At 38.7% G+C, this 16,680-nt stretch overlaps 2 protein-coding genes across 2 annotated transcripts; one reads left to right on the top strand and one right to left on the bottom strand.

The window, feature by feature from the left end:
- The first annotated feature begins 1,317 nt into the window (after positions 1–1,317).
- agr2 (anterior gradient 2) lies at positions 1,318–3,080 on the top strand. The gene is made up of 8 exons (XM_053490106.1): positions 1,318–1,370; positions 1,560–1,698; positions 1,815–1,878; positions 2,095–2,147; positions 2,275–2,351; positions 2,441–2,504; positions 2,611–2,694; positions 2,829–3,080. Exons 2-8 carry the CDS (start codon positions 1,569–1,571, stop codon positions 2,876–2,878), a joined length of 522 nt encoding a protein of 173 aa, XP_053346081.1. The 5' UTR covers positions 1,318–1,370; positions 1,560–1,568; the 3' UTR covers positions 2,879–3,080.
- Positions 3,081–6,251: 3,171 nt separating this feature from the next.
- Positions 6,252–16,570, bottom strand: tspan13b (tetraspanin 13b). Its single transcript, XM_053490068.1, has 6 exons — positions 16,336–16,570; positions 12,537–12,704; positions 11,390–11,470; positions 9,956–10,069; positions 8,545–8,655; positions 6,252–7,064 (listed from the first exon to the last, which is right to left on the bottom strand). The coding sequence occupies exons 1-6, from the start codon at positions 16,396–16,398 to the stop codon at positions 6,990–6,992; spliced, it is 612 nt and encodes a 203-aa protein (XP_053346043.1). The 5' UTR covers positions 16,399–16,570; the 3' UTR covers positions 6,252–6,989.
- Between the last annotated feature and the right edge of the window lie 110 nt (positions 16,571–16,680).

The following is a 16,680-nucleotide window of genomic DNA, read 5'->3' as shown; positions in this document are numbered from 1 at the left end:
AGACATTTAAAACATTTAAAACTATATCAATTTTACATTCATGTATTTTAAAATTTTTATAAATAAAAAAAATATAAACCCAATTTTAAAACTCCTAATTCTTTACAATATGAAAACCAGTGTAGGATCTTTTGTAGATAATTTATCATTTATTTAATCATTTTAACTAATAAAATTTATTAAAACTGCTCAAGCATTGTATTTTTGCATAATAACTCCTAATAATTAATATATTATATTATAAAGTATAATCTCTATAATAAAGTATTCATTGCAGTGCTCAGAAAAAATGTCTAAAGCATCATTTAAGCCATTCGCTTTATATATTGTATACATTATTGCTACTATATGATACTTTATGTCTCATCTGTTTGTATTTTAAATGGAAATGAAAAGACTTTTGACATTTATACACAATGATTTTAATTATAGAGCAGCAACTAAAGATATACCGATATACATTTCATGTTTTATTTCATACATGTGATGCGGTACTAAACAATACTTGCATTGTATTGCATTATATTGCATTTATACAGTTTATTTATATAGTTCATACTTTTTAAATTTTTATATATTTTTATTTACTTTGATATAACAAAATTGCTACATATTATAGATTTTATATTTCTTTTCTATTGGCATTTGTCAAACAATCTTGGTTATCTATGTGACAAATAAAATGAAAATTTGTATTTATTACATTTACATATTACACGAAAAAATGTTCATTAATTAAATTTTTGAACAATTGCAAAATTATTATACATGTAATTCATACATACATTCTCTAAATAAAATCTTGTTAAAGTTTGTTATGAGCTAAAGAATATAAATGAATTAAATTGTATTGTATTAACATTACTTTTAGTAAGGAAGGGTTTCCTGATTCCGAATAACACGTCATGCTTTTGGTAGTGAAAGCTGATCAACAGCTTGAGCCTGACATCACGTTTAACATCTGAGCCAATCATAAAAAGCCTAATCATTAAAGGCTTTACCTAGATTTAATGACATTCCGCTGACCTGGCCTTGGATCAGAGCCAAACATAACCAGAAATTAACCATTTTGCTCAATTTTGGAGGAAAAAAGACGAACCTTCAAATATGTCTCATCCATATCCTTGTTTTTACTTTTATCAAACCAATCTTCAGAACTGTTGTGCATGTAAAATAGATTAAAATGTGGATGTAAAAGTAAATAGGACGTCTCTGGGGATGGTGTCGAGTCAGACATTCCAGAAGAGGAATAGAAAAGGGGCGGGACATGCAGGTGGACAGGTGTATAAATGCTGCTCAGGTGAGAGTCAGTCACCACAGCAGGACTTCGAGTCTGAAAACACTCTCTCTAAAGGGAAACCTGAGAACAGGTGAGGCCTTCGGCACTGACAAAACTTTCCCTTTCTGCTTTCATTCTATGAGACCTCTCTTTGTTGGATACTTAGACGCTCTTCTTGATTTCTTTTTCACTTTCTATGTGCAAGATAAATATATTTTTTTTAAAAACATAACATTTTCAGTATTCTCTAACACCGCGGTGATTGCTCTTCCTTGATCAGCCTGTGAAGATGATTAAAGGACTTTTGTCGGTGCTCCTGGTCCTGGTGGCCGTGACTTCCACTATGGGGAAGCCAGAGAAAAGCTCTGAGAAGGCTTCGGTCAAGAAGGAGAAACGAATCCCTCAGACTCTCTCCAGAGGTGAGTGTGGAACAACTGTTTTCATTATACTGGATTGGATTGATCAGAGTATATGAATTTATTTTTCTTGCGAGGGCTATGATCCTTTGTGTGACTTTGCTGTTTCTCCTTCCCAGGATGGGGTGATCAACTGATCTGGGCTCAGACCTATGAAGAGGCACTCTTTCTGGCACGCTCACAGTAAGAAATATTTTCATTTCCTTGATGTAGACTGCAATGATGGCACATCCAAAGATGGATAAGTTACTCATTTACTGCTTTACTATTGACTACAATGAGGTATTAGGATTTGCTTCATTGTCCAGTAACTTTCACAAAAGCATTGAACGTAGCGCGGTCAGGGATTGCTACACATCTTGTCAAGTATGAACTGTGTTTTTTGATCTATCTTTACAGGAACAAGCCCCTGATGGTCATCCTTCACTTGGACGAGTGCCCACACAGCCAGGGTAAATTTTTCTCCAATCCCATTATTCATACCCGTTAACGTTTAAGTGGTTATTCGGGCTTGACAATCTAGGTCAACCTCATTGGCAAATGTTTGGTGAGCAAATATTTGCTTTGTACCTTCAACAGCCCTGAAGAAATCTTTCGCCGAGGATAAAGAGATCCAGAAAATTGCCGACGACGACTTCATTCTTCTGAACCTGGTGGTGAGTTTTTTAATCTTTAAACTTTACTCTACCTAATTCTTTGTGGACGTAGTGAAAAGGGTGTGACTCGAGGAATCTATGCATTACAGTATGAAACTACAGATAAGCACCTGTCTCCCGACGGCCAGTACGTTCCCAGAATCATCTTTGTCGGTAAGTGTGTTATAGCTTATAACACAAAGCCAATTAAAATACCTCTTCACCTTGTTCACACAATGACAACGAGGTTGTTGAGTCTTCAATCTTTTTTCCCTCCCAGATCCCTCAATGACTGTTCGTGCTGACATCACTGGCCGCTACTCCAACCGCCTGTACGCCTATGAACCCACTGACATGAAACTCCGTAAGTGGACTCGATTTATTCTAATAATTTATTATACTTCCAATTTTAGGACCATTCTTAAAGTTAATCTCTCTAACATTCTACAAAATGTCCTAATTCTAATCAATACATTACGTTTCTATTCATTCCAACAGTGTTGAACAACATGCTCAGGGCCAAGAAGCTCCTGAAAACCGAGTTGTAACGTGCACCCCCATGAGGTCCTCCATCCCGGAGAGGATTATCCTCCCGTTTAGATTTCATCATTCTTATTATATTATAATAATGTAAAAAAATTTTGTTGGATGCATTTTGTTTAAGATATTGTTACTGCCAGCCTACAGATCGGCTTTTCAGCTAATGTACTGTTTGTTTTGGGTAAATAAAAAAAAAATTATGCTAACCTCTGTTGCATTTTGTGTATTCATTATTATTATTATTATTAATAGAATAAGAAATGAGCACCAGCATCACATTCGTAGCATCATTGCTAGTACAGAAATGTCCTCAGTAAGGTGTTTAAACAGGGACGTTTTTACCCAGAGCTACCTTGAGTGTCAGAGACATTTGGTTTAATTCATGATATCTGTGCATACTTCTGCCTGTATGTAAAGGCTATAAAAAAGGTTTACCATGCAAGTGTCTGGTATCCAGCCTATATTAATAGACTTGACCCTAAGAAACACAAGAAACACACACTTCATAAATTTAAAATTTAAAGAGTAAATAGGTTAAATATAAAATCTTCATCTAAGTTTTTCATTTAAAACATTTACAAATTTGAATACCAAACACTATTTTAAAAATGTAAGGGCTCTTATTATGCAAAATTTACTTTCCAGTCATTTTCAGATGATCAGATAGGTCTCCAGTGTGCCATGAGAAACATTCCCTACTCTTGTCATTTTTTCCCCATTTTTTATTGGCCAGTGGTTGAACAAGCCGGTTAGGTTTTCCTGCCTAATATGACCTCACAGAAGAAGATGAGAAGATACCTTCGCCCAGCTTGATGCTCTCCTCTTCTGTTCTTTGTAAAAGTAGCTCAGTAGTAGCTTAATTACATGGATACTGAAACAAAAAGAAATTGGGGCGGGGGGAGAACCGAAATAAAAGATTTTGTTTAAGGTATGAAAAAATGCTTCATCTGAATGATGCTTCATCTTTCACCTTAATGATGAGTGCACTTTGGGGCAGCTCTGAGCCCTGTGTTAACTTAAACTTAACTTTGACATATTTCACCCACTGCACTCTATTGGCCAGAGTGCAAAACTAACCTGTGTGATGTAATACCTGACTCGACATAACGGGTAACAAATATGACACCTTTAAAAGGGGGAATGCTTAATAAAAAAAACAAAAACGTTTGATCCACTTTGTGAATATTTCAAATAGATTCAACTGTTTAACACATGGCGGCACATTGCCCATAGTGTGTGAATGGGCGTGTGAGTGTGTGTATGTGTATGTGCCCTGCGATGGATTGGCACCCTGTCCAGGGTGTTCCCCGCCTTGTGCCCTAAGCCTCCTGGGATAGACTCCAGGTCCCCGCGACCCTGAATACAGGATAAAGCGGTATAGAAAGATGAGATAAATACGTGAGTGTTTAACACATTCCATAGCTTTTCTTTAATATGACTAAAATTAGCAACTGACAATCCTGATTGATGTACAGTACTGTGCAAAAGTCTTAGGCACATGCAAATAACTACTTTGGAGCAAGGATGTCTTTATGTATATAAAAAAAAGATCCTACTGCATTACAGTATATAAAGACAAAAAACAGAAATTAATGAAACAAGGTTAATAATTAGTGGGACAACACTTTACTTAAAATATAGTCTTAGTTTGTACAGTTTTATAAGGAAATGAGCTGCTTAGTTTTACTGAACAGCAGAATCAGCCACAGTCCTTCTGAGGACCTGCTTCTTTTTTCACAAAAATGAAGATGCTGCTTTTTTTTCTGGCCTACAGATATTTAATAATAAATTATATTTATAATAATTATATGTTATAAGATTTCCTATTTGGAAATCAGAAATGTTTTTGTACTGACCTAATAATAAAATCATAAAAAAACACTTATAACGAAAAACACAGGATGTTTAGGACTTGCACAGTACTGTATGTAACTAATAAAACACTTTCATATCCATCCATTTAGGAACCTCTATAGTCCAACTAGGATAGAACTAGTGGATGGAAAAGGTGAACATTGTATTTATTCCCATTTCCACAACCTCTGGTCAACACTCATTCACACACTACGGGCAATTTGGGAACACCAATTAGCCCAGTAGGAGGAAACTGGAGTACCAGGCAAAAACCCACCAAGCACGGGTAGAGCATGCAAACTTAATGCGAACAGACTCCAAAGTGGGAATTGAACCCAATAAATAATAACACTTGGGCATTTTGTCAGGTGGCTTAATGATGCTTTTACTGCACACTTAAAACCACAATAAACTTTACTAATCATTCATGTTAAAGAAATACTATTATGTTTTTCATGCTGTTATTCATCCTTATCCTTTAAGAGTTTCTAAATACAGAAGGTTTTTGTACAGTATATAATATCAAGTACACTCTGAGGAAAACGTCTTGTTTAGCATCACACACGCTTCCTAAGTGGGTCTAGCCAAAAAAAAGGTTTGGGGAAAAAAAAAACATTCTTTAAAAAGCTCCAACTATAAAAAAAAATCATTTCTAAGAGTGAGCTACATAAAATATAATAAACCATGACCAATGGTTTTTTTTGCCATCATGTTTGATTGCACCGGCGTTTTACTTTATTTTTTTATGTGTTGCATGTTGCAGTTCCAGGGTCCCCAGGTCAGAGCTCAGGTTACTGTCTGTGTGGGGTTTTGTGTTCTCACTGTGTGCATGTTTTTTTTTTTTTTTTCAGGTTCTCCAGTTACCTTATTCTGTCCAACAAAACATGCATGCAGATGAATGGGTTCTGTTAATTTGGCCCGGCATCCCATCTTCGCCCTGTTTCAGTCTCATGCACAGTAAGACCCAGACCTTTTAGGATTCGTATCAGGATAAATAACAGGAAAAGAATTTCAATATGCAGATTTTGTTGAACTTGATACCGTAAAAATGTACAGTCAGGTCCATAAATAATAAAACAATTATACTTTTTTTGCTTCCACCACACACACACATATATCCCAAAAAAGAGTTTTTTTTAAAATCTGTCTCTTCAGACAGGGCTCCTGTTTAAGAGCTCATGTTGCACCTGTTTAAGGGAAACTAACGGATAAATCTGTTGAAATAAAGCACAGCTCGCGGGACTGCAGCATGCTTGACTGGTTTGCCTGAAGCCAGAGTTAAAGGAAGTCCCCCTAAGCTCACGTCCTTCAAGGCGGGATCGAGTGAAATGTTTTCCAGGAAACCCTGTTGCTTAGTTACCTGCTTACGAAAGCTTGAGCGATTGCTGCTTTTCTTGTTCAAGCTCTAATGGAGGAAACAATTAGTCAAAAAAAATAAAAACCCTGAGAACAGGAAAGAAAACTGAAACTTTTTGCTTTGTAAAGACCCTGTAATTAAGCTGAACAAAAAGCTGGACAACAGAAACAGAGGATTATCGGCCCTTTATTTAAAGTGTTCATAGATGTCAGGATGGATAAAGGCATAGTTCACAGAACCGTAATATATGGATGCACACTATACAGTAGTGAGATGTTCATGCACAACGTCAAAAAAAAAAAACACACATGAATACACACACTTTAATGATTCGATATGATCAGTTCCAGAGCTACACTATGTCCAGTCAACAGGCTGTCAGATTCATATTGCATAGCATGGATAATGATTAAAGCCCATGCACCGATCTTAATATTCCAATTAATAAGCTTTATTTTTTTTTTGTTTGTTTCGGTCATGCAGAAGAATAATGAAAATGTACATTAGAAAACCTTGATTCATTTATTGCATTCATTATCAGTAGCCTTTGTGTGGTTTTTTTTGTATACTTTCACATGGCCAAGATCTTTTGTTTTTTTTTTTAGACAGTACTTATGACAATCACTTTTAGCCCTTAACTATTTAACAAAAGTAGTGTTTTCTCCATTTAAAAAAAAGGTACTGTAGTGGTAGCGCCATTCAAAACTCTAAAAAAAAAAAAAAAAAAAAGAAAAAATCACATCACCGCACGCTTTCGAAATGATCAACACAGGCAGCAGCGAGAACGAGCACTGATCCCTGCTTCAGAGAAAAGCAAACACACACACTTTTGGTGTCGTACAGAGCTCTAGTAAGAAGTCCAGTGGTTAGAGGAGGACAGGAAGTCGCCCTGGTGTCCAGGCTGGGGTTTACAGGAAGGCGCTTGGGTTAGCCCGTGGATCCTTCTGGTTCCTGTATCTGTAGGTTAGCCACACCCCCAGGATCTAAAAAAAACAGGAAAGAGGAGAGGAAGAGAAAAGGAAATGAAGAGGCAGGGTTTGCACCATACTCACACAGGAAAGGTGTGGTTTACATTCTTTATTCTTTAATAGAGTTCTAATAGTTCAAAAGTAAGATTAAGATTCACAGCCTAGTAAATCTGAGGGCCTGTCCACACGTATATTTTGTGAAACGATGATGTCATCACATCACGTGTCGGCTGCGTCACACGTAACAGCAACAACAATAATGGCGGACTACATGATTGTGTTCGTGTTGCTACAAAGCCTACTAGCTTTATTACAGCAAAATCTATTGCTTCATTGCAACTGTTATGAGCAACAAGCGATAATGGACAACACAATCTTGGATCGTATACAGCGCGCAAGGTTATGCGCATGCTCAAAGTCTTCTTCTCCGTGTATAGTGTATCTCTATGGCAGAATTACAGCGCCCCATACTGGTCTGGCATATATACTACACCGTTTTCAGTGGTTTCGTGTGTGGGAAAAAAATGATCGGATAGGGAACGCACCGGCTTCGTGTGGACTAACCCTGAGTGCGGGACCAAAATGATGGTCTGTTGGTCTTATCAGCGCTTTCCGTTTAAGGCTACTCTCTCCCCGGTCACTGCTGTGCAGGTGTGAACTTACAGTATTAGATGCCCCACCTGTGATTTGCACGAAAGCAGAGCAGCAAACAGTGATCTTTTTTGGGATCTGAGGGTGTACCCGGTGCCGAAACAACTCTCAGAAGCGTTCGGATATCTGAAAACAAAAAATGGTCTGATACTCTAAGGAAGGTGAAAGTTTCTTAAAGAGAATCAATACTAGTGACGAGACACGGATTCATCACTATGAACCTGAGAGTAAACCGCAGAGTATGGACTAAGAAGGACCAAGAAAAGGTTCAAAAGTCGACCATCAGTGAGACGCTTATTGAAGAGCTGAAGCCTAAACTTCGGATTAAATGCAGAGGACTGATATGAAAGGGTGTTTTGATTTTGCATGACAATACACACTATCGACGCAGTGGTAAAGTGCTCGTCTTATCATCCGGAGATCGCGAGTTCGATCCCCATGTGGTGCTGTAACCTCTCGCAGCTGGAGGTCTAGAGAGAGCTGATTGGTTGAGCTCTCTCCGAGGGGAGAGACGAGAGGTACTTAGTGCTAGGTACTTAGGTACGTAGAACTTTGTTCCACCCTGCATTTAATGGAGACAACCCAAAGTGTCGATGACGCAGACCACAACAAGTAATGGTTGTGCGTTATGGGTCCACCTGGTAGCATCAAATTTCCGGATTTCTCTTCTACGCTTCCATTTTTGGGTTGGACGTTAAATAGCCATGGACAAATTCCAAGAGAGCCAGACAAAACTTGTACGATTAGTCATCCCCACACTACAAGGATGTCAATTTGGACATTATTCACCACTATTTTCAGCACAGTGAAGATGAAACCTCACTGCCAACTAGTGGCACCGTACCTCAGTGAAGCTGAAGAAAAGGCCGATCCCACCAACGATGCGCAGCACCTCGCCGACGTGCTCAAGGATCTTCGCCGCACACGTATCACATGTGGAATGAAGAAAACATGCCTACAGGAGGAATGGAATAAATCAGGACTGAAACTTTGATAACCGACTGTTGCTGTGATCTACGCCTGGAGGTTCAAGAACAGTTATTCATGTGCAGAAGAAAGAAAATAACCAACGATAAATCAATTAAATCATTCAGTAGAATCTCAAAACCTGGACAGCCCTGGGTTTCTAAATAATCCACGTTGGAATCCATATTAAAGAGACTTGAGGAATCTACATTGAGTCACAGTTTTGGTGGCTTTTGCTAGTTTAACTCCCTGTTAACACACTTTATGCTACTATTTCCTTTAAATTGGTATCCAGTTAAACATATCTAGACTCTATGATACTGTTTGATGGTCTCCGAACTTTTAGACTCGTATTTATCAGCAGACACTCGGCTGGGCAAATAAAACGAGACTAAACATTCCAGACTTTCATAAACAAAATATCATATGATCTCCACTACAACCAGAGCAAAAGTGTTCAAACCAGTAGATATCCATTGACCTTGCACTTATTGCTTAAATAACACAAGAAGCACAAAATGTCCAGGGTTTGCCAAATAAAACAAAAAGATGTTTTTGTTCTGGTGAGCAGAAGAGGGGGAAAAAAAATCTATTTATGTATTTTAAAGCTGTCAGTAATTGTAAGGGGCTCTGGAACTAAATCTCAGTGACATTTATGATACTCAATACAAGTCATAAAGACGTAAAATAAATCAGTGTGCATATGCATGGTGTGTATTTAGCCTTCTGTGCGGGAAGATCCTTAGAAAGAAATTCATAGAAAAAATGAATTTATAGGGATTATTTAAAAATTAGAAAAGGAAAAAGTTAAAAGTAGGTTCGTGTCAAACAGGGACTTGTGAACGCCTGGTCCTCAGATTACTTGTCTTGGCTGGGAGTATGTACAATCCTGACCTTCGCACCACAAAGTCATTTCCACATGTAGGGCCATTAAAGGAGTTCCTGGGAGGCCAGCGTTTCTGAAAACATGTCTACCTTAATGGTATCCAAGCACTAGTGAAACACTGGAGTAAGTGCATCAGCGTAGCAAGGGATTATTTAGAAACATAAAGGGAGTTTTAACTCCTCCTGTGTTCTGTTATTCTGCACAATCATCAGTCCCGATTTGACTCGAACGCCCCTTGTATTTACAGTATTTCTGCTTACTGAGGGATATATATATATATATTTTTTTAATATAAGTACTTTATCAACAAAAGACCCCCAAAAAACAGAATTCATGTGTGTGTGTGTGTTGAGTGTGTACAAGAGAGACAGACAGAGAGAGAGAGAGAGAGAGAGAGAATTACAGCAGGACAGGTGCTGTTGACTTCCATGTGAGAAAATCCACAGCAGTTCAGGCTCTTCTCTACATCCTTTTGTGTAGTCTTCGAGTTGTTCCAGCCCACCTCCAACAGCTCATTCTGCACACACACACACATACACATACACACACACAAACATCAAATGTCATTAAAATGTCATTTCCTTTAAGGCATCTTTGTACTTTTCTGTCTCTTTAAAGAAATGTCTTAAAGGAATGAACATCGTGTCACTTTAAGATTTTCCCCAATATGAAAACAACAACAACACCAATATAAGGTCATACTTGGCATCAATATCATACAACATGTTATCTTAAGGTCTAAAGATGATGTAAGACATATGTGAATCCTAGCACAACAGCACCACCAGTGGTCACCAGAGGTCATGACAGAAACAGTAAAAAGAAGTGAGGTTGAGGCTGATTTCTTTTTAGCCCAGAGTGTTTGTATATTCATGGAGCTGATCAGAGAGACTCATGTCAAGATTGTAACACTACTCAGATATGATCTGTCACCAAAGACACACTATTCAGTTAAGTTTTCAAAAGTTTGTAAAAATGTGACACACAAACACACATACAGTACGTGTTTGTTGGAAATCCAATTCCAGATGTATTCTTTTATCATCATTATAATAATCTTCATTCTTCTGTGAAGGAGTCCCAATAGATTTTGATGTTTTTTTGTGTGTGTGTGTGTGTGTGTGTGTGAGCTCAGGCACTGACGTTAAGTAAGGAGTTCTGGGGTTCAGTTCATGTTCAAAGGGGCTGAGGTGCTGAGGGGCTGAAGTCCTTCATGAAGCTAGATTTTTTGCGCTAACATTTTTACGCTTGTGCACTTACACCCTCTGATACAGCAGGTGGCAGTATGCACCCAATGTACTAGGTTTGTGAGCCGCATACTTAGACGTGATGGTCAGGTGTCCACAAACATTTGGCTATATCAATGCCTTTCATGCAGGAAAATCAGGACGAGATGAAAGATTATTAATCTAACATGAGAAATAGGGGCGGGACTTCTATTGTGTGTAAGCTAAATATTGCGTATGCAACCGTCAATCATTTCAGATTCACATGTACAGTATATGGTATATAGTTATCTAGTAATGTGATGTGACAAAATACGAAAGAAAAAAGCTCAAAAAAGCTTGCACGACCCCAAAGAACACAAAGACGCCGAACAACAGGAGGTGCAAGAATCAAACAGCAACACTGGATTAGCCTAAGAGGTTTCTAAAAATACACAGTGCGATATCTTAACTGATCTGGAGTGAGTGCGGAGAAAAACAGCAGAGCTTCACTTCATTACCTCACCACCATGAAACCTCGAAATGAGTTTGCAAAGAGATGCTTAGAGATCCACCGAGGCTGATTTGGTGTCTGGATTTAAGAAGGGTGTTATGATGTGATCAGACTTTACCTGCTGCTCTTTGTTAATGGCCAGGCACGCGCTGGACACCGAGAACTGGACCACGAACACCAGGAAGAGGATAATCATGTACTAATAATCAACCATTAAGGACGAATGAAGGATTAAACACACAGCATTACTTCCATAAAAAATACATTTCTGTGCTGCAGAGTGTTCACTGTATAGGTTTGCTACGAAGCGAAAATGGACACCAAGCAACTTATTGCATGCTCAGGGAAAGTGAAAGGGAAGAAATAAAGGCTATAAATAAGGGTAGACGGTCGGGGTGTGACATCATCGAAACAATGAAAATGCACTTAATTATGAAGATTAGACAGAAAAAAAAAATCCAAGATCAGAAATAACTTCAAACTTTCATGCATTAAGGAATGTTTATGGTTCAGTGCTTACTAAATGTCCTAACATGTGTTAAACATAACCTTTCAAGCAATATATTAAGTAATTAAATTCAAAAAGATCATTTACGCTTAAGTTATGTTGTAAGATATAATGGAGACTCCTTCCAAAATGCAACATAACATCTCTTAGAAAAATACACTTTCCGTAGTCAATCGGCAACGGTGTGACTGTATTTGTTCACATTTCTGCCAATATACTACATGTGATACCGGTTACGATTCCAGTAGGGGGCACACCAGAGAATTCAATCAGACAATTGTGCATGAAGTAAACAAACATGATGACATTGGAGGAGCTTAGTTTCCATGTTGACATCCCTAATGTAGTCATATCCTATTCCTCCCTGTCACTAGGGGGCGTCCACATTAGGGCTACTACTACTACCACCAGTCAGGGAGGGCAGAAGACTCTCACATCTCACATATAACCTTAAAACCATGTGACGGCATCTTTTCAAACTTCTTGCTCCCGCACTGTTGGGTACGGCGTAACACACTTGGAGGACTGCGCTATCCACTCCTTTCGCTAGTGTGAGCTCGGGGACACCCCTGATTGGCTGTAGAGCTGTGATTGATGTGAGAGCACTAAGTGCCTCCCATCCCAATATTTATATTTTCATTAATTCATTCTTTAAAAAAAAAGATGCTAGCCATGCTCATTCTTTTAACATGTCACTCTGTTCACTGTTGATTTTTGTCAACGCTACGCTACAGCTATGTTTCATAGCGAAGGATACAAAGAAGAGAAGAACTTGGTGGTGCTTTATGGCACCGATGAGTCCAGCCAAAGCGACGAGGAACAGAAAGACCCCGATGCCGATAATGCCGCCCACCACCTGGAAACTCGAGACCAGGCCGAACCACTTTCCCCAGGCAGCGATGCCGATCATCAACATGCTCACCATCTGCAGGAGGACACACAGGAGACACAAGGCGGCAGTTAGACAGTGAGTCAGAGTGAATAAAGACAGTTGAGCTCCTAGAATAGATAGATGGATGGATGGATGGCTGGATAGATAGATAGATAGATAGATAGATAGATAGATAGATAGGTAGAACATCCAGTAGGAAAGTAACACAATCGGCATGTAGTTCTATAACAACAACAACAACAACAACAAATCAAACAAATAAATAACTAAGACGTAATAAAATACAAATTATGTCAATGTATAAAGTATATCCAATACCATCTTCAGGACAAAAAGAAGGATCTCTTTGCATGGCAAAACCCAGACATTCCGCAAACAGTTTTTTTTTTAAGTGTGTTTGCTCAAAGGTTAATGTAAAAGGTTAAGTCCCTATCAAGTGTCTTGAGAGTCATGTGATTCTGCATGTTAAGATATTTCCTTTAACCGACAATAGTTCAGGCTGATGAAGGCCCTGTTGAAGTGCTTGACTGGTTTCCACCACACCTCCATTAAATATAAACAAGCTCACCAGTAGCTTAGTGAAGTAAATAAATATAAAGAGTCCAACAAGAGTCTTTTTTTCAACCGTGAAGGATTTTACTGCTGCCTGCGCCTAGATCTTTTCATGTTAATGAGGATGATATCCTAGATGACCAATTGCTGTAGTTTGGAAGTTAAATCCTACATGTTTGAACTGAAGGCTGGGTCGACTGCTTAGCAGCACTGATGGTGTCAGAGAGGCGCAGGGTGATCACCAAGAGGAACCTGACATGGGTAAATTAGTTGTAAATATACAAATAATGGAGAAGGTCTAAGGGGGTAGGCTTCTCACCTGCTTCAATTCCAAGCCAATGCCCCGAATCGAGCCACTGAATTTGTGGTATAACACCTGATGGTCTGCGCTGGCAACGGGAACAACAACACCTGACACTAACAGTGTATGGAGAAGAAATTGCAACATTCAAGCACTGACCAGTCTTTCATTGATAAAAGCCTCAACTGAATAACCAGCACCATAACACATCTACCAAGGGATTGGTAGAAAAGGGAATAAAAATGGGCGGGACATAGTGTACATTTTGTACTTTGGGAGGGTTTGATTGATTTAGCCAACTAACTTATGTTGTAAATGTATGTTTCATGTAGCACCTAAGTCCTGGAGAAATGTTGTTTCAAAACTAGGACAGGATTAAATCATGAAAAGGAAAATTTTTATAGTTTTCCTAGTGGTAACAAACCAAAATGCGAAGGTTTACAGCGCTGTGAAAAAGTATTTGCCCCCTCCTGATATATTTTTTTTCTCCACATCTGTCACACTTCTTTGTTTATTTATTGACATGATCAAACTAATTTTAATATTATACAAGACAGCCTAAGTAAATGCAAAATGCAGTTTTTCAATAAGAGGAAAACGGCTGTCCAAACCTACCTGGCGCTATGTGAAAAAGTAACCCCCGCCCTTGTGATTAGCCACAAAATTTTTTAGCTGAGCTAAATTTTACTTGCCACATTCAGGCCTGATTACTGCCAGACATGTTGAATCAAGAAATCACTTAAATAGGACCTGTCCGACAAAGTGAAGCATGCAAAATATCTAAAAAGCATTATCCAAAGGAATTCAAGAATAGATGACAAACAATGTAACTGACATGTATCAGACTGGAAAGAGTTACAAAGCCATTTCTAATACGTAGGGACTCCAGAGAATCATGGTGAGAACCATTATTCAAAAATGGAGAAAACTTGGAAAGTGGTGAATCTTTAAAAGAGTGGCCGGCCTACCAAAATTACTCCAAGAGCACAATGACAACTCATTTTCAAAGAATGTGGCTAATCACAAGGGGGATGACTTTTTTACATAGCTTTTTCCCTTAATAAATAAAATCGTCATCGTAAAACTGTATTTTGTATTTACTCATGTTGTCATTGTGTAATATTAAAATTTGTTTTATGATCTTAATAAATAAACAACTAAGTGTGACAAATCTGCATAAACCCAGAGCAACATCTAAACAACTGTATTATTACACTTTTCTAAATAGAACGTGTCTGACAAAGTCAAGCATGTTAAAAGATCTCAAAAAGAAACACATTATGCCCTGATCTAAAGAAATTCAAGTACATAGTAGTACACTAGTACACTTGCCACACAGGCCGGATTGCTGCCAGACTTGTAAATTAAAAAGAATCTCTTAAACAGACCCTGTCTGACAAAGTGATGCATGCTGAAGGATCTCAAAAAGCAACACATTATGCTGTGATCTTAAGAAAATCAAATGACATGCATCAGTCTGAAAAGGGTTACAGAGCCATTTCTAATGCTTAGGAACTCCAGCGAAAGACATTATCCACAAATGGAGAAAACTTGGAACGGTGATGAACCTTCCCAGGAGTGGCCGGCTTACCAAAATGACTCTAAAAGCACAATGATAACTCATTATTCATAAAAGAACCAAGAACAACATCTAAAGAACTGTATTATTACACTTTTTGGTAAAAAAAAAAATTCACTATTTGGATTTAATCAGCAATTGTGAAAGAGGTTACAAATACACAGTCATCGCAGTGATTAATATGTATTATTTGGCATGACTCCTTTCACCCCTAACTGATATGGTGGGTGGTGGCACGGTTGCTTAGTGGTTAGCACTGTCACCTTGTTTCTTTAGAGGGGTTGAAGTTGATTCCCACCTCGGGTCTGTGTGTGTGGAGTTTGCATGATCTCCCTGTGCTTGGTGGGTTTCCTTCAGGTAGTCTGGTTTCCTCCAACAATCCAAAGACAAGCAGGTTAGGCTAAATGCCTTGTGCTCTAAGTCTCCTGGGATAGGCTCTACGCCCCCCGCGACCCTGTATACAGGATAAAGCTGTGTGTTCACGATGAGTAAGTGAGAGTGATTCGAGGAGTAGCTTTTTATTTCTCAAACAACCAGAGACGTATCCTGGGGTTGGTTGGCATCAACATGAGATCCGGCCAGACATGAATGCAACTCTAGATGAAAATAAATGTAGTGACTTTTGTGGAAATCATGAATGTGGAACTGAAGGACAGGAAGGAAGAGATAACACTAAAGGAACGGAGGATGATGTAATGGTCTCAACAGGACACAAAGGACACAGTGGGTTGTGTTTATTGGGAATGGATCAGGTTCTCATGTGGAGGAAACAAACAGGGAAATGTCTTTAACATGAAGGTGAAAAGCAAGATCTGAAAGAAACTGAAAGGAAACTGGGATTTGGTCCAAACTAGATAGACAGATAGTAGCCGCGTATCTAAAGGAACACCGTTGGTCGCCATGGTGACGCACGAGCGCACTCTAAATGGAACGTTCAAATTTTTCAAATGATTACATTGTCGCACACTTCAAAGTCTCCTGTGTTGTCAGATCTGTGGCATGTGTTGCTTTATGTGCCTTAGCGCCAGTTGAGACAGCAGGCACAATGAAACCAAAAACCGCTGGCAAAAGATCCTGAATAATTCATATTAACCCAGAGCTACACTGCGTACCAACAATCGGACTGGAAAACTTCACAAAACGCGTTTGAAACATATCAGTACCTCCTACGATTGCGCAAAAATAAGTGTCCATATGGTTGCAGTTGTTGTCCATTAGCTAACGTTACTCACCACATAGAGGATGTTAAGGGCGCAGAGGGAATTCTTGGAGCAGGTGAATCCGGCGCAGCCCATCTCTCTCTCTCTATTTCTATTACTCTTTAGATGATTCCTTACAACAACAACAACAAAAAAGAAAACACCTAAAGACACGCAATTAGATCACCTGCACTGAGTTAAACGATAACCCGGTAGCTCCAGCCAGCAGATCAGGTGGATGAATGAATAAAACGCAGCTGACTGCAAAATGCTGTACAAGCAGAAGAAGGAACGGGGTTGCCAGATCCTCGAATCGATCGCCTACCAAAGCAAATAAGGTTAATCCGGGTTTTGTTTATCAGTGAACAGTGTTTATTC

The sequence above is a fragment of the Clarias gariepinus genome, chromosome 28 (genome assembly GCF_024256425.1).
Source record: "Clarias gariepinus isolate MV-2021 ecotype Netherlands chromosome 28, CGAR_prim_01v2, whole genome shotgun sequence".
Taxonomy (NCBI): Eukaryota; Metazoa; Chordata; class Actinopteri; order Siluriformes; family Clariidae; genus Clarias; species Clarias gariepinus.
Note: the sequence above shows the minus strand (reverse complement) of the source record. Positions and strands in the feature narration are given on the sequence as shown.

Bases quoted from the DNA above. Each gene is read 5' to 3' on its own strand.
- tspan13b (XM_053490068.1), bottom strand. From the start codon at position 16,398: ATGGGCTGCGCCGGATTCACCTGCTCCAAGAATTCCCTCTGCGCCCTT. The intron at 10,070-11,389 runs GTAAAGTCTGAT...GTGTGTGTGCAG, and splicing joins CCATTAACAAAGAGCAGCAG to AATGAGCTGTTGGAGGTGGG. The intron at 8,656-9,955 runs GTAATTCTCTCT...TTCCTCCTGTAG, and splicing joins TCAACAGCACCTGTCCTGCT to GCATGTTTTCTTCATTCCAC.
- agr2 (XM_053490106.1), top strand. From the start codon at position 1,569: ATGATTAAAGGACTTTTGTCGGTGCTCCTGGTCCTGGTGGCCGTGACT. The intron at 1,699-1,814 runs GTGAGTGTGGAA...TCTCCTTCCCAG, and splicing joins CCCTCAGACTCTCTCCAGAG to GATGGGGTGATCAACTGATC. The intron at 2,148-2,274 runs GTAAATTTTTCT...TACCTTCAACAG, and splicing joins CGAGTGCCCACACAGCCAGG to CCCTGAAGAAATCTTTCGCC.